This window comes from Opisthorchis viverrini, assembly GCF_000715545.1.
Source record: "Opisthorchis viverrini unplaced genomic scaffold opera_v5_76, whole genome shotgun sequence".
Lineage (NCBI taxonomy): Eukaryota > Metazoa > Platyhelminthes > Trematoda > Opisthorchiida > Opisthorchiidae > Opisthorchis > Opisthorchis viverrini.
The window spans coordinates 337,190-355,614 of NW_008751730.1; the positions used below are offsets into that span (position 1 = coordinate 337,190).

At 44.8% G+C, this 18,425-nt stretch overlaps 1 protein-coding gene across 1 annotated transcript in view; it reads right to left on the reverse strand.

Moving 5' to 3' along the window:
* The window catches only part of T265_04447 (hypothetical protein), a gene marked incomplete at both ends in the record, with an annotated part of 40,974 nt that overhangs the window by 7,587 nt on the left and 14,962 nt on the right, over window positions 1-18,425 (reverse strand). Inside the window, 8 exons of the mRNA XM_009169196.1 lie at window positions 31-250; window positions 612-957; window positions 1,102-1,140; window positions 3,703-4,054; window positions 8,514-8,718; window positions 11,031-11,230; window positions 13,604-13,683; window positions 15,799-15,953. Coding sequence (XP_009167460.1) covers window positions 31-250; window positions 612-957; window positions 1,102-1,140; window positions 3,703-4,054; window positions 8,514-8,718; window positions 11,031-11,230; window positions 13,604-13,683; window positions 15,799-15,953 — 1,597 coding nt within the window. The remainder of the gene's footprint in view (window positions 1-30; window positions 251-611; window positions 958-1,101; window positions 1,141-3,702; window positions 4,055-8,513; window positions 8,719-11,030; window positions 11,231-13,603; window positions 13,684-15,798; window positions 15,954-18,425) is intronic.

An 18,425-nucleotide genomic window follows, 5' to 3' on the forward strand; every position in this document is an offset into this window, starting at 1 on the left:
AAAAAATGCTATTTTTATCTGTGCACTCACGGTGAAGCCATTCCGGCAACTGAGGTCCAAGTGTTCGAGTCCGGATTGTAACATTCTACAGTGGACAACCGGACGTCATTGCTTGTGAACCCTCCGGCAGCGTAAATGTTACCGCGTAGTGCAGCAACACCGAGCGACGATCGTCGGCTTAGCATCGGTGCAATTGAACGCCATTTGTCTGAGGAGTGTTCGAGCATCTCAGCTGAGTTCAACCGAGTTTCTAAGTTAAAAAAGGCAAATGACAGAATATCAATTCATTCTGTCAGTTGTCCACAACGTACATTGAAAAAGTGCACTGCGAGACGGTAAACGGGACATGAGAAGTTCATTCTGGACACGTGGTAAGATAAGAAGAGTTTTCTTCCAATTGGAAGCTAAAATTTCTTCACTTTTGACTCATCATATAGATGCTTGCCTCGAGGGGTCGATCAAAGATGACAACTTGCTAAATGTGATCTGCTCACAGGAGAACAACTGTATGGCAAGATTCCCCTGATACCTTCTGGGATGGACAAGCGCAATGCTAAATAAAACATCCGAATTGTACGCTTTTGAAATTGATTTTTCAAAGACGCACTTACTACCATCAAATCCTCCTATCGCATAAATTTTCTGATTGAGCACTGTCGCACCTAGCCATCGACGCGGGTGCTGCATTGTAGGTCCGGATGCCCAGGAGCCACTGGCCGGTTTGTACACAACTACAGACGAGGTAACCACGTCTGTTATGCCACCTATCACGTACAGGACGTCGTCCACGACAACCGCAGTGCAGCCGTGCCGAGCAGAAGGCAATTTCGGGAAAGCCATTGTTCCAGAGAGTTTAGACGATTCATCGCTGGAAGAAGTGGATGTCCAGGTTTGTGTCTTTAGGTCAAAAAACTCCACCACATCTTTTGCAAGTCCACCGCCAGCAATTACAATGAACTGTAAACAAAAATGAAACTAATTATTAATTAATTAATTAATCATCAGTGACTCCGGGAAAGCCATTGTTCCAGAGAGTTTAGACGATTCATCGCTGGAAGAAGTGGATGTCCAGGTTTGTGTCTTTAGGTCAAAAAACTCCACCACATCTTTTGCAAGTCCACCGCCAGCAATTACAATGAACTGTAAACAAAAATGAAACTAATTATTAATTAATTAATTAATCAATCAATCAGTGACTCAACCCCGCACCGATCATGTCACCTCGACTGGTGATGAAACGTTTGCAATCCAACTGCCAAGTTCGGCGAACAGACCAACAACCAAGCAGCGCACCCGAGCTACCTACATTCCACAACATTGTCAACATGTTCGCCTGTTCACAAGTGAAACCTCAGACGTGCCCATCCTGTGCTGGTGGAATAGTACACCGGAATTACACGAACACATTCTTGGCTCCAGTAATGCCAAGGTATTCAACATTCCCGAGAGAAATGGATCTAAACCGTGCAATGAGCGTAGTGCACTATCCTACTCATAAATATATTCGAGGACCATCAAGCGTTTTCTTATGGTACTTGGAGGTCGAATCGCGCAAGTAATTACAGGATCTTCACAATGACCGAAACTCTTCAAGACTTATGCAGGGGTGGACACCCATGTCCGGAGTTTGTTTGATAACAAAGCATAACAAAGCCAAATGGTCGATTTGGCAGAAAATACTACAAACCGTGTTCACTCTCAGATAACCTGACAGTGCGTAAAATACCTGAGCTATAGCAGCTATTCACTACACACTCCCAGATCATAAGGACTCACATCGCGTTATTACGTGATGACTACCTGCCCAACAGGGGACTTCTCAGATTGAAAGCTCACTCATCCCATCTTTTCTTCTCAAGACTCATCCAATTCCACCATAAATCACTGTTTAACCTCTTCCAATTAATGCCGACTGTGAACTAATGGACCTCACCTGCCCACCATTATCTTGATATTGTTTTGTTTAAGTAAACTCAGTGCACTCTCAAACGTACATGGTAACTCGCACTTCACACTGATTGTGGATATTGTCGAATGGAAATCTGTCTCCTACGGCTCCATCCATCAATCCAGGCTACACAGCTCAAGTCTTGATCCAGGTGGAGCAAGTTTTGTGTCATTCAAAGGGAGACGTCACACGAATGGATTTATCACGCACCAGACACAGAAACAGTCGAGCGTCAAAGACGTATCATTGTGCTTCCTGATGGCCAACTAACTACAAGCTGGTTGCTGCGGCCCATAGTGTTCCACTGGCATACCATTCTGGAAAACCAATGCATGAACCACAGTTTTCCTAATGTCTTTTTAACACTGTGAACCCGAGTCTAGACAGCCGCTTGATAGCCTGATGCGCTTAGCCAAACCAGAAAGCCAATGAACGTGCGAATCAGCTGATCTATTGATCACTGACGAGCATTGGCGTCACGTGCAGCTGAAAACGGGCCGCTTATAAAGCTAACGTGGAAAGTTCTAGGCGGGCCAAAAAGTGATACTAAAATTATAACTCATCTGTCAAGGGCAAGTGAAGAACAACCAATTAAATCTGTCCCAGCGGAAACGGTTGTTCCACTGGCAGTTGTGTAGTCCAGTCACGTTCGGAGTTGGTTCCCCTAATACAACACAGCACCGTACCACAATGTCAAAATCATTATGTTCCATGCTTTCACAATTCGTGTTTTGGAAGCAACAAAAATAGTGTAGTCAACATCATTAGAAGCAGATTCTTGAATAAATGTATGCATTTCATGCTTGCAGAGGAGAATACACACCGTTCGGCTCAAATGTTTCGAGGAGGCGTACTCCCAGGTTACAGACTCGAAAGTTCTAGTGCGACTTAAGGGAGGACACGTTGCGTAGAATGAACATTCAGCCTATCAAAGCAACCGGCAATAAAAGTTGATGATCCTAGTGGTGAGGGGATTTTGTCATTTCTAAGTAAGATTGCGTCAAGTCGCTAAGACTGCAAAGCCGGGAAGCAGTGTACAACTGTTTCATCCTTGTTAGAACTCATCATCACAAATCTCAGGGAGTTTTTTTGACTGCGAACTTCCGACCAGTTGTTGAACACCGTTCGACTTGAGCGGCTAAACATCAGTGTGATTAGCTCTCTCCCTTGTTCCGAAACCTCACATTACGACTAGTCTATAAACGACTCAGAGGAAGAGTAAAATTCACCCGATGAGTGAAACATCCATCTGACACATCGTCACTCGATAAGCCAATCAGTACGCGGTCACGTGATTTGATTTCCGCTAGGTCCTGTCTAAGTGAGAGCTCACCACACTGCTGATCAATCATCGTGGCCAAATGACTGTGTTTAACGATTGGCCGGATGCTTCTAAACAAGGGTGAAACAGCTGTACAGTGCTCCTCGGCTTTTCTACGCAAATCGGCCTCATTGATAGCACGAAATCTCAGTTGAAATATAAATGTTGAAGCGTACAGAAAACATCCACCATGTGCTCCAAGAAGAACATATAATATGAGTGGCATTCGACTTCCATTGTAATCTCACTGACTGAATACAGTCAAACTGCGAAGACATAAGGAGGGCTTTTTGAACTAATAGACTGGATAAAGTGTCTGGAAGAGTGAAAATGTTTCTCTTTGATCTTCTGAATGACTTGAAAACTGTCAAGTGAAGAATGGTTGCCAAAGTGTCATTTGACTGACATTTTTCAATTCATCTTCGGGACTTACATCGTTGTATTCCGGGATCTTTGATTTCTCCACGGCTGTTGTTTCGGGTTCTACCAAGTTGAGCTGACGCATGAGTGCGTTCATGAGAAATTTTCCCAGCCATGGGGTGCTTCCCCATTGTGCTTCGGACCGACACAGATGAACAAAGTACTCCTTGGATAGACGAGAAATGTCAATATAGCCGCACAACTTGGAAGCTACGCTCTGCCGTCCATCAGCATCGTGATTCACCCAGCGAAGTATGGCTTTCATACGAAGATCTTCCGAAAAGTCGACTTCTCTTGATGAAATGAGCTTCTCGAAAAGATCTCCGTCCAGCGCCAGTAGATCTTCGTCGCGTTTAACGAGTTCACTGAAGAAGATTCGGTGTGTCAAAGGTGTAAAAAGCAGAAATTCAGGATTTTTTCTACAAAGGTGACGACATAAGCGATAAACTTATACGCCAGCGTACGGTGGCGGTTAGGTAGCATCAAAATCACGGCTGAGAAGTCTCAAAATCTCCTGATTCAATCTCATGATTCAAAAGTAATTGACCAACTAGCTTCTGCACCCCCCAACAAGATAGTCACTCTGTTAACAAATGGTTGACAGACCGGAACTTTTCTGGTCTGATGATGTTGACATAATTACGGTGCGGTGCTCTCGAGCACCTAAAGTGATATTTTTAACAGTCAAATGCTTTACTCGCGCTGTTGGTTGATCTACAAACCCTAGCCTAGCCATCCTCTGGCAATCCGTCACTCCAGGAGCCAACCAGGATTAGTACGACTGAGGGCTCGGGGACTCCATCTAGACGTGTGCGCAGATAAAGGACAATGATGAGCCTCTGCCCATAGGTTCGGACTGCGCTCCCCAGTGATGCACTACTCATGACTTTCAGTGGTGACCACTCAGTTTTACGACGTTCAAACATGAAACTGGCTTCAAACAATACACTCATTTNNNGGACTGCGCCTACCTGATGAGCCCCAAGAAGCGCGAAACCGGTCGTGGACTGTCGAAGATTTTCCCGCAACCTTGTGAGTAGTTTCCTTTATGAAACTAGCTTACTCAGTAAAGTCGTATGACCTCGAGAACGTAATGCAAACGATGAATTTCCTGCTGGCCAAGACGAGCCTGCACGTTTTATAGGCAGTCTGAGGTGTACGCAGTTTTGTGGGAATTCGCGCATTTATCAAAATTTTTTCTTCATTGAAGTCTTCGTCGAGCGCTTCAACGTCCTGGACAGCTCAGGGACCAACAACCCGTAGACATCAGTCAAACCGGTAGGCAGGTTGTCACCAACACTTTCACCATGTTTGAATAACAGTGAAAAAGACAGTCGTACTGCCACGCACCCAATCAAACGGACTTTACCCAATCGAAGTACTATTACAAGAAAATGACTGTAAACTTGGGTGGACACTGAAAAAGTAACTAGCAATCAGGTGGCAAGAATTATAATGGTATAACAGACAGGTCACGAGTCATCTGGTACAGGTGAAAGGAAGAAGGCCTTCGTTGCGGAATTATCACTTAGAAAATGTCAACTGACCGGTTACAGACTTTTCGACAGGGAAGCAAAATTCTCTTATGCATTTTATTTACAAGAACTAAATATGCATCCTCCGCTTGAACGCGTCTTTCTGAAATTCCCTGGATATTCATTAACTCCAATCATTCATTGCTCACATCCAAGCAAATGTTACAAAGCGGCTCCACAAATTCCGCAACAGATCTCTCCTTCTCAAGAGACGCAAAGCGAAATTTCACGAAAAACACGTACTACTCGCATGCCTCCCCATCAGTAGTATCACCGTTACACGGGCAGAAAAATTCAAAACTCACTCGGGCATCAACCAATCAGAAAAGAGGCCAACTACCAGCAAACGGGGCCGACCGTCCAAGCGCTCAGTAGTAAGCACGGGTGACAGCCTATCAGCAAGACCTGTATGAGCACAGACGCAGCTTTGTTCAACGCCAGTACACCAACGTGCTCTCTGAACTGCCGTGTATGCCCGGAGGGGATCACCTGGGTTGGTGACGAAGCGTTTATAACCAAGCACAGGGAAAACAGAGCAACACAAGAACGCCACATTACCGATGCCTTCACACTGCCAAAGATCTTGAGTTCGTTTCCTCTCGGACAACTTCACACCTGATTGTCTCCATCAGACGTAGAGATTACTTGCAAAAGGTGAACAATGTTATGGGGCTTGTTGACGGCAAAAAAACTCATTCGCATATCAATTTATCCTCAGCTGGATCTCTTGTTTATGATATCTTCAACTGAATGTGCTGCATGAAGGCTGCCTCGTATTTCAGTTGGTACGATATTCGAGATATGCAGTATATTTAAAGGAAACTACTCACAAGTTTGCTGAAAACTCGTCGACAGCCGCGAACATGTTTCGCCCTTCTTGGGGATCATCAGATAGGCGCAGTCACCGCGTTTCTGTCGGGATTATGTTCCACTTGAACCCGAATTGGACAGATTTCACACTCATTCGCATATCTATTTGGTTATCAATGTAGACTGAGCTGGGTTTAGTCTCGCTTGAAAACCAAATTAATCTGCTTGTCGAAATCAGTTCAATTTGGGCTCAGGTAGAATATAAGGTTGACGGAAACGCTGGGACTGCGCCTACCTGATGGGTTCCAAGAAGGGCGGGTTGTCGAAAGGTCTTCAGCAACCTTGTAAGTAGGTTCGTTTTTCTCCCTAACCCCCAACAAGGATAGCCTCCTTCCTGAACTGGAAGGATGGCGGCTAACGTCTGTCTGTCTAGCTCAAAGATATTCAGGTAGAAGAATGACAGAATGCAGAACGTTTGGTCCTGTAATGAACGGGTAATTAGCACGCCACATGTGAACTTTTTTGCATGAAGTCGAAAGCTGAGTGTGGATGAGAAAGCGGCTGAAAGAACTGTGTGGATCAGTGCACTGGGACCGAATCAAATGGAGACCATACAAAAGTATCATAGTACTCGTGCTCAAACCAATTACTGAGTGAAAAATATTCGTCGTCTTGATCAGAAATAAAGAATTTCATGTAGGTCCGCAATGACATGTAGGTCTGCAATGATCCACTTGGGATCAAACACTGCAATCCAAACATCTGGAGTTCCTCAACAAAACGGAATAATTGAAGTGGTACCGTGCACAAGATGAAAAATAAAAACTTTCTATGCCCAAGAGGGACCACCGAAGAGACCGTCCTGATCACATTTCAGAGGCAATCGACGCTTCGGAGAATCACCGCATTTTCAGATTAGAATGTCATCATAGCGTCATTGTTCAACACTGATACCTTGATGGTGGTAAGTGAGCCCGAGTACTTCCAGAACACCTCGACTAAAACCTTTGGCTCAATAGCCTGAGCTCAAGACAGCGGTGTTTGGCGGGAAATGCGAGTGCCTTACCATTTTTACAGAACAGGTCTCCGCTAATGTTCCAATCCCCAAACAGGACGGCCAGGTGTTGGTCAAAACCCTAACAATCGACTAACCTGGTATAAGAGATTCTGCGATCATCGTGCGGGCACTCTTCAGTATGGCTCAATGAGTCGCGGAAGTATACAAACCGTTACACTACTGCAAGGCTCAGTCTTTCGGTGACTTTTCGATCTTCATGAACTAGAGGGTAGAGGAGATCGGAAACGAGAGATTCAACTTGGATCCGCTAAGATATCCAAGTATAACCAAACCCGGTGTTCACACGAGTGCACTTCGTGTGATCCTTGTTTGTTTTTGGGAGCAACGCACAAATTACTAGTGTAACGGTGAATTTTTCGATCTTCATGAACTAGAGGGTAGAGATTCAACTTGGATCCGCTAAGATCTCCGAGTAAAACCAAACCCGGTGTTCACACGAGTGTACTTCACGTGATCCTTATTTGTTTTTGGGAGAAATGCACAAATTACTAGTGTAACGGCGAACACTACTGGTGAGGTATGCGAGTAGTATGTGGTCCTCTTGTAACTCCACCTCACGTCTAATGCAAGTTGTACCCCATGGGGTTTACCAGGGAACCAGTGGAACCGATTTGCAGCGTTCATTTACAATTGCGTGATAGTCAATGAATATCCACGAAAGTTTAAGAAGGCGCGTGAAGCTCAAAGGTCACGTGGGCATCGATGAGCCAGGACACAGGATAACAGAACAATCAATGAAACCGCCTGACCGAACAATCAACCGTGATCGGAGTTCATCCCCGACTGGCAGCACGTATATTAACACACACGCAACACGACTCAACGCACAACAACCAGCCCATCGCTACGCACCGCTACACGCCCTAACAACGCACTGATGGTGTCACTTCGACTGGTGATGAAACGTTTGTGGTCAAATTGCCCAGCTCAGCGATCAAACCAACGACCATCCTGCACGACCAGCCGTTTTGCGATACTGGTTAAATTGCTTCAGCGTTCAAATTAGTATGTACGGTACTCCCTACGTGGGCCGAGAGTTTTCCTGACATCTCCTTCAACTTGACCTTTAAAAAAGTGCCCCATCTTGCTTCACTACTGACAGAAACAGAACCCCGTAACTCCATCTTATCAACGGGAGATTCTGTTGAGTTTGCGCCTAGAAACCGGTCATTTCTATTGAACTTTTGCTTCACCCTGCTTCAGGTCACGATAAACTGATTGACAGCACCATAGAATTGAATCTACACGCTTCACTTAGCGGCATTCGCAATACAGCGATATGCCATGTTTTCCGGTTCCGACTGGTTGAGGGTATCTAGCAGCCCGCAAAACTCATGCGTGCTCTTGAAAAAATACTTATATCTTGCGAGTAGCAAGAAGCTGTCAGACGTGACAACTTACTCAAAAGACTGTCCAGCAAAAAGCAAGCAAGCTTTCACCAAGTCCGTATTCTGTAGTAGATCAGCAAAACGAAGTATGCTCAAACAATTCGCGGCGCACAGTCGCAGTTGCATGAATTCCCAGCAGACTTTTTGAACCTCTTCAATTTGGAAAACCATTGCAGTGGCCAACAAATTCTGCACCGTACTTGTGGTCACGCAGATTTCTGTGAAAATAGGAACGCGCGAAAGAAAAACACAGTTGGGTGGCTTAGAAATACGCACATGAAATGCATCAACAACAGAATAAACAATCGATTTGTCCACCTCGAAAGAAAAGTGTGGCTCTCGTCAAAAAACGGCCCCCGTATCGTGGGAATGTCTGGAAAGTTACGTCATCTTTTCTTAACGTATTTTGGAATTCCCCTAGTGAACTCGAGTAAACCGACATTACGGTTCGGCCAAAAATCAGCTGACTGATCTACCTGTTTGGTGACCCAAATTCGGACACCTAACAGACATTTAGATTGCTTGGGGGTGGTGAAAAGCGCATAATGTGTTAAGGTGAACGTCTTGGTAGTAACGCTATTTTTCTCAGCTTAGTTCTCGTTCTGAGCTTCCCAAACTAGCGTTCACGTCAAAACACCCACCAAAGGTTCACAAGGTATAGTAACGCACAAAGCCGAGTCAAGAGTACTTGTACAGTGCATCATAGATATAGCCTGGAAATTCTGATACGTTCTGGATGCGGCACTGGCAACCGCTATTCGGCCAATACTGGGTCATGATTGGCTGTTGGGTCCGGACTTTCGACCAATCAGATCTCGTCTTGATGCCGGACCCACAAGCGTCCCGAATTCTTGCCCAATCTTGCGTGAGATGGACTTCTCGGCCATGGCAGCACCTGAATGCCAGTGGTAAAGGGGGATCCGTGTGGAATTCCGCCTAAGAGTCTTCTAGCGTACGACTGAGTTGGTGGAAAACTGTGATGAAGAAGACGAGGAGTTAACTAATGTAGATGAAAAAACAGGTGGAGTTGGTTCGCAAATTTTGCAGTACTTGCAGATGGAACGTGAGTGATGGTCAGGTAGAACAGAGCACGCCCACCGGATGGACGAAGGTGACCCATCAGCCCGACGTTTATGCTGATTCGGTACCGACTACTCTCATGAAAAGCGAAATCTTGTGGAGATATTCACACAGTCTCGAACGGGAGTTTGGCACCGCAGCGCCATTCTCTCTTCATCAGCTGCAACTTCGGACCCCCATGAATCTTGCCGTTTTAGTCACACGTAATCCGCACGACCGTGATATAGGTTCAGTTCGTTAAGCACACTCAACTTCGATCGGATTAGGTGCTCGCCTGTAGAACCAGGTGCACCAACATACCACATTCAAGGTTTATCGAGCACACCTCCTCCGACGGTACGGAGCATTACTGTATACATTGACTGGTTTGTCAGGACTGCTAACAAGCAAAAAAGAGCAACATCCTCATGCACTACTTGCAATCTTTGTTTATGGTCACTCGGTTACCACCGAATCCCACTCGGTCATCGAGAAATAACGCACCAGCGAGGTGTAAGTTCTATCTCGAATACTGAGTACACCGGAGCTCGCTCGCTGGTCCATCGGATCGGGTACAAGACATATCGAAATCTGTTTCATCCATCTGTACAAACTTGCCGTCCTCGTCTGGGCTTTCCCTTATCAATGAAAGCGAGTGTAGTTTCTTCAAGAGAAGCAAACACCCCTCGGGTCACCTTGACAAGGTTGTAATAATCCCTCCTTCACACCAGCCTTAAGCGTAAATTCAAAAAAATAGTTTCCTGTGGTAGCACTTCCAATCCAGCCGGTTGATTCATCGAAACTCAGTCACGCGTTTCTGAACGTTGTTCCAGTCAGAGAGATGAGGACTAGTTTGAAATATTTTTGCCCAATATACCGATATGTTTGATACCGTCATCTGTTCGCACTCTTCACCCTTCACTCTTCATCCTTTCTGGCACGTCAGTAGAATAGTGAGTGTACGCGCCGCGCCACACCACTCCAATTCAATATTTTTTCCTCAAAAAATGCGGCTTTGAAAACCCCGGGGCCGCTAGTTAGTTTGTTGGCGTCCAACTTTTACACTTCCCGCAATCGACCAAATACTGTGCGGTGCGAGGCCTCTCCGATCCGGACTTATCAAACATGAATGAAGAGTCCAATCAGACACCGCAACGTTCGGCGAATAAATCAATTTCATCTATCAACCGAGTTGTTGACCTGACGACAGGTATCGGTTAGTCCTATTTGATAGGGCAACGAAGGCTTGGAAACTAGCAATTTTGACTTTTAGCTGGTCTAACCACCACACCCTGGATACACCCGAACCAAGCAGTGTTCCGGCGCTTTTACCCGACGATGTGCAAGGTAACCTATTTAATGTTTTGGCTTTGTCGATCACCGGTCTACCCAAGAGGTGGACGGCCTTCACCAGTAGCAAGTAGAAACCAAAGTGACCAAATACACCGGAATTCATTAGTGAATCACTTACCGCCAGTATACAAGAAGTTAATGAGGCTGGTGAACACGGCTTCGTCAAACTCTGGAACTGTCAATGTCCCCAAACGGGTATCGTTCGTATTTTCTTTGAACAGATTAGAAAAGTAATCTGAACCGGCAGCTAAAACAGCCCTGTGTGCGTTGATTTGCTTCGGTCCCACCTGGAAAATCACGTCGCAAAGTTGGTTCCGCCTAGAACAATTTTTTAAGAAAAAAGTGAATTAGGGATGTAATAATTGACTTGTGTCTTTTTAAAAATCGATTCGAATGATAGTTCGGCATAAAAAAAACATCATACTGGAATGTCTGATGTTACAGCATCTGTTTAAAACATTTGAAGTGATGAGGCAGAGTTGAGTGAGGCCGCGCTCTCAATCAATAAAATAAAATCGATTTTTTCATCAAGCGTTACTCGGGCTGTGTGAGTCACGTGCGTTTATGCTGCGTTAGGCGAAGCAAATGGGACACCTCATTGGTCATGAAAACTAACGCGATAAAAATGAGCCATGGGATAGAACGTAGGTTTTAAAACAAAATTCAAATGACCGGGAACGGGGTGCAAAGTTTTCTGCTTGCCAGTAATCATGATCAGTGTTTAAAGAAGCTTACACAAAAGACAAAAATGCATAATGCAACAAAATTTGAGGGCAATCCTGACTTATCGTCACAATTGATGGGATTTTCAATGATATCTATCATTTGTTTTGCTATACTTTAGATATGTTATACTATCCTGATTCACAAGTAGCCGTCAACATAATTTTCAGATTTGTAAAGTTGTTCTAGTACGTTCCAAAGCTGTTCGACTCAGTCGAGATCACCTTTGCCAGGTGACCGGTAGAACAAAGCTGATAAACAGATGTGGCACTTTAGAGAAGACATCTCCCCAAACGGCCTAGTAACTGTAATGAATGCCGACGATAATGTTGAGTATATCTGTTTTCTAAATTGTCATATATCATCTCTATGAGTGAATCATCGTTACTGAGTGCTAGACGAGCTTCTAGCCTACATTCAGACATGAAGACATTCCTTATCGTCAGTCATCGCTAGAGTAAGTAGGAAAATGAGACATTCCATCTAGGTAACGCCGTGGTTCAGATGTCTCATCACATAATTAGCTGACTTCCGTTCCGTTGTACACAGTTTGTGAGATGGCTAACTTTCCGCTTTGATCTCAATCAACCTAGCAATTTGTGGCATGTACGTGCTGAGTTCACGAAAAAATGCAAAATTTCTAAAACTGGAATTTATACGCGCTGTCAGATAAACATCAGCAACGGTCACCCGAAAACAAAGTGGCATTCATTTGACAACTGGTCAGTGATTAAAAAGTCTTATTTTAGCACACATTTATTCGTACAAGGAACTTGACTATCGCCCCATCCTTATCACACGATAGTAAGCTTTTGTTAGATTTTGTTAGAGTGTGGGTCGAAGCTCACAGATTTAACGAGTCCACCCGCTTACACCAAATTAGCCTTCTGAATGACTTCTCCGACCAAATCCTACACTCGCGAATGGTTTCTGCTTGATATTCGTAGGAACTGTGCCAAACATCAAAGGCACCCAAGATACGTGAATCATTCTTAGCGAAATACACGCATTTACAAACTAATTTGATTTTTCGAGAGACTCGCCTGGAACCCAGCTAAATCTCCCGTTTGTGATGTTTCCAGGCAATTGAATGCGCTGCACCAGACCGCCTCATGTTTTAGTCGCAACGATATTCGAGATATCGCGATACATGTATGTGATGCACTACTCATAAGGTTGCTGAAAATTGGTCGACAGCCCACAACCGGTTTAGCCCTTCTTGGGGCTGATCACGTAGGCGCAGTCCCCGAGTTTCCGGCAACATTATGTTCTACTTGAAATCAAGTTAGTTTGCAAATGAGTGAATATTCGCTAAGTTCGTGCAATTTGGTTTCAAGTAGAACATAAGGTTGCCGGAAACCCGGGGACTGCGCCTACCTGATGAGCCCCGAGAAGGGCGAAACCGGTCGTGGGTTGTCGACGAATTTTCAGCAACCTTATGAGTAGTGCATTACAAGTGAGTCATTCCTCTTTCAAGACAGTTGTAGACAAACCCGTTACTTTTCTGTTGATTACACGAGATCTGGACAGCGTTTGCAACCGCCAGAGACCAAATGACCTAGGTTGATTCATGCATTCAACCCATAGGAACCATGTTTATCATTCACACAGCAACAAAAAAGTGCATACTGAAGCATCTCACGATGTTGTTGTGATATCATTCTCACCGGATTACAGGACTGAATCTTCTCAGAGGGGTATCACGTGGTTTCAAGGTTGTAGACAAGACTGGTCCTTACAAAGTGAACAAAATTGTGAAGGAATGTCTTCTGACAGCTTGTACTATTGCATCCAACTTTCTGAATAAAAATGACCAACATGGCAAATCCTATGACGGCTTGAAAGATTGAGGGTCGCGAACAATTCATCTATGGAGCAAGTTGTCAGTTAGTTGATTCATACACTAGATTGACGGGGTCAGTCGCCTTAATAAAAAGATCGGCATAAATGTACGTATGCGAAACTTACTGGCGTTGTTCATTCAACCGAGACAGAAGCGATTTCGAGTGGTCCACCTTTTGATAAAGACAAGATGCCGGCTGTAGACCCTGAGAGAATAAAGGTTGCGTTCGAGAAATAGTAAGAGTACAAGCTCATGGGGACTGGCCGCCTCGGATTCAGCCGGTCCGCTGGGTGGATATACATTTTTAAACATTTGGTAGGTACTTTTTTTATTTAAGTCTCAAGTGGCTTGACTCTTGAGACAGCTTTAAGCATTGCACAACTATCTCGAATAAGTTTGAAATAATAGTAATCGTTCAGCTGTAACACTCTCCCTGTGCGTAACTGCCATGTTACCTAAAGGAAGCACAAAGGCTGCGATACTGCCAGGTTGCCCAAGCCTAGACAGGGGAATTCGAGAAGCACAGGTCGGGTTCGAACCACGGACCTTCCGTTCTTCTTTCAATCCCTGAGGTCAAAAAAGGAAATCGAGAACCATCAAACTTTGAGCCGGAATAAATCCAAGGTCAAAAAACAGCAGACCAGAAAGAAAAACTTCCAACAGACAAGCGGAACAAGACCAGTATAGGAAAGAACCCAACGGATCAAATAACAGGAACTGTCAATGGAGAATTTGTGTAGACCAATCAGTTGTGTGCATGAATACAGAACGCAGTGTGAATGAACCAATAGGAACAAAGGACATAAACTATCCAAAACTTGGGGGTGAACGAACCAATGGCAAACCAGACAACAGGAAGGCAGACAATAGCTTTACACAAGTCGAAATGAGCAAAAGAAACACAAGAAGGACAGAGCGAAAAGCAACAGAGTCAGTTGAGTTTAAAGCAGTAAATCACGTTGGCGGTGTGTTCTACCATTTGAAAACTATGATTGGAGAAACCTTGGAGAACGATTTGCCACAGCAACCAAAATGTTCACTATGCTGTGTTTTGACTTTAAAAGTTTACATAACCGAGGAATCAAGTGACAAACATCCCAAGCAACAATATTTTTTTGGTTGGATGATACTGTTTCAAGCACCCATAAACCAATGCGACACGTGTCGCATCTAAGGAATACAAAACTGATGGTGACGGGTTTTCAGCAACCTTATGAGTAGTGCATTACGAAAATTGATGAAAGTTCTTCTAATGAATAGCGATCAGATTTGTTAGAAATATAACTGGATCATGAGGCATCTCAGACAGAACACTAGATGGAATAATTGCTCGTAAAGGGGGAGGACCCTCGGTTGGGTCCGGCATAAGGTACAAGACAGAAGATCAACCGTTAACTGTGAGGCCTAAGGTTCCGTTACGGATGCGGTGGGACGACCTAGCATACGCCCAAATGGCAATTCTACAAGGGAGACAGCTGTCTCACACGCTCCTCGTATCCTTCGTACGATAGCCTGGTTGTCCTTATTTAAAGCTAACCGAATTAGCAGATCTGGTGGAAGGAAGAAGGCTTTCGCTGCGGTTTTCATTAGAAAATGCCAACCGGACAGTTACAGACTACTGGACAGAGAAGCAAAACACTCATATGCATCTTGTTTACAAAAACTGAATATTTATCTCCACTTTGAACGCGTCTTCCCGGACTTTCCTGGATAGTAATTGGCTGTTGCTGAAATCCAGGCAAATGCTACAAAGCGACTCCACAAATTCCGTAATAGATCTCTCACTTTTCAAGAGACGCAAAGCGGATTTACGAGAAAACATACTACTCGCGTTCCTCCCCCATCAGTAGTATCACCGTTAAACTGGTAGCCAAACGAGTTCGTGTAAATGGTCGTATTTTTGATGCACTGAAATTAAGCAGTGTTCAACAAAGCATTCTGGAAGGATATATTTTATCCAAGGTGAACAAAATAGCTGTTTCCACCAGATAGTGGTATTGAACATCTAGCCAGAGGGGAGTTTTGATGTCAGTTCTCTCCTCTTGGACACATTACTGATGGTTACCCCATTGAACTGAGTTCATGTTTGCACCGGAATATTGTACAAGACTAGCCGGTTGTTCGATAAATTTGAATGAAATCACTTATTTGCAAAAACCTCTGTTGCACTATCAGTCAGTTTGAATTCTTTGACATATTCGTGCTCTTTGATTTTTTGGGCCCAAGCAGTATTTGCTGAAGAACGTGTGTAAACGGGCATCACGTGACCGTGTCAAAAATGCTTCCTGATGCATAACCAACAGATCTGACACGTACTTACCGATCGATCCACGTCAGCTGTCACACCTTTATCCACGGATACCTTTTCTACAGCTTCCGGGAAGCGTATAGTAATGGTTGATAATTTCATCGGAAGTTGCCGCGTGAATTCTTTTTTGATAATCAGTTTGGGTTTGGGTTTCTTCTCCGAGTTATCTGGAGGGTATAAAAAACACACCTCAAAGTGATTCTGAAATAAGGAATGCTCTACAAATCGGAAAGATTAGAAAAGTCTGTTTACTTTAAAGTCCAAATATTTTCAGATGTGGCACGTAGCAGCTAGTAAGCTCACCTCTCGCCCCACACTTTATCGAGTAAGGACCACTGCAAACAATACGGTTTTATGGCTTTTTTGAAGTTGCTTCAAGTAGGGATCATCCAGACACATTCACGAATAAAACAAGTCCGCTGTGACGTGAACATCTACCCCATGAACAACAGGGCAGTAAGCGTTCAAGGCCAACAGATTGAATACAGAAACCGCCTAAAATTGTAGAAGCACCCATCATTTGGAACCATAAATGGATGAACCAACCTGATCACTTGTGGCTCCAATAACAGGTCGTTTGACCACAGGATTAACGTCTCATAACAGCGATGAATGAACGTCCATATCGATGGAAAGTGTGCACAGATGAAGAGAACAGCGGTAGTCCGTTTTATACTGCTGGTTTGTTCTCTGAGGTGAGCAACCTAGTGACAAACGTCACATCACCAGTCGGGGAGACAGTGCGTTGTGAGGGGGAATGTGCGGTTAGAAGACAGCTTCAACTCAGCGAACAAACCCGCGGCTAGCGTGTACCCCGACAGGTGGTACAGAGACGCTGAGTATGCATGTCTAAGCTTAGTCGGGTCACCAAATAGCCTGATTAGCGTGAAAAGTGGTGGAAGTGTGGATTAGCTTGTTACTCTGTTCTGTCATCGTTAAAGCGGTCCCTTTAACTCTCAACATAGGAGGGATCTGACTGTTACACTACCACAGCTCCCGGTATGAAAATTCAGTGGGTTGTTTAATTGCGTCTATGCACCTGGGACACAGGAGTAAGTGGCTAGGGGTTTTAGGTAAAACGTAAGCGAGGTAATTTGCATGATTGTCGATCAATAAAATGGGGTAGTGTGGACACAATTATTCTTGCGCCACAGTAGACCTTTGCTTCTGGCGTTCATACCTAGAATTAGGCTCCAGGTGAAGGTCTGTCATGAGTGTCCGTTTGAAAGCATGATGTGGTTGCTGACAGTGTCGCCGGGACGCTACTGTGGCTGGTCGGCAGTGTCCGGAGGCCAGCCGTCCCGAATAACTGAACATCACATCATCTGGACGGATGTGCCGCGTGCAGGACACGGCACGCTCTGATTGGTCAGAATGCCAGCCAATCGGGATCGAGCATCTTTGACCGGACGCTTCTCGCCCCCTCACGGAAATTCTAGCACGACCTTGTGGAACACTGTGATTACCCTAGAAATACAGCTCTAATAACTTTCCTTCGTCTCCATAAAGAGCTGTGTAGAGCGACCATGCCTTTTGATATGCCACAATGGGCGGAGCAGGAGGCCAAGGGACCGATACAGAGTTGAACGATCGTCAACAAGTTAGAACAAAGAGCCTCAGGGTTTGCGACAGGAACAATTAAGGTCACTTTTATGAGACATAAAACCTGGTACCATATCTTGTCAAAACTGGAGCTTATCACAGAGATGTTCAGCTGTTCGTGGCCTGACTACCGAGTTTTTAAACTGCAAGCCAAGAGGCCCCGGGTTCAAATCTACCTACTGGAATTTCGTCAGCTACGTGCTGATGATGATTCCCTGTGAAGACAAAACGCATGTCCAGTGTTTCTCGGCCTTTTTTGAAAAAGGCGAGTGAAGAAAAATATAACGCTACGACCGCGTTTCCGGGACCCCCCTGGAATGCCATCCCTTTGATTATTCAGTTACACGGTCGGTCTCGGAATGCAACAAGCCACTCTGATGTGCAAAGATAGGCTGCCTCGTAGTCGGCAAGCGTGGCAATCTATTTACCGCATTGACCCTTCCACACAAAAGAAATGCCAGTTTTAACAAGTAAACTAGTCCAAGAACTTTATTGTCTCCCATGTGTTGTCTAGAAAAATCGAACAAGGAATAACTCCGTTCCACAGTCACTAAACCTAAGTTGTATGCATGGTGCTGAACCAAGTATTCGGATTTGCGCACATACAGTCCGTTCGGAACTATGCGAATAACTTGTGTAGGTACTTGTCGTTCCAGGGGTGGACATAGTTCAGCTGCAACACCCTTCCGGTGCCTAACTGCCATGCCACCCGAAGATTGCACGAGGGCTGGGATACTGTCAGGTTGCTAGAGCCTAGACAGGGTAAGTCGAGAGGTAGAGGTCGGGTTCGAACCACGGACCTTCCGGTCAGTAAATTTGCGCTCTAACCACTTGGATCATCTCGCCCATCTCGTGTACATCAATTTATTTTGTCTCGTAAATTGGTGCCGTTGAAACATGCAAGCTCTTTTCAGTGACTCAGCGTGGTGGCATCTCTCCAGAGACACCAAATGATGCCATAATGTCAAACCGTTCATATTCAAAGGGTTATCGAGAGGCGAAGGGTAGTTTATCTCAAGAGTCTCCCAAAATAGGAA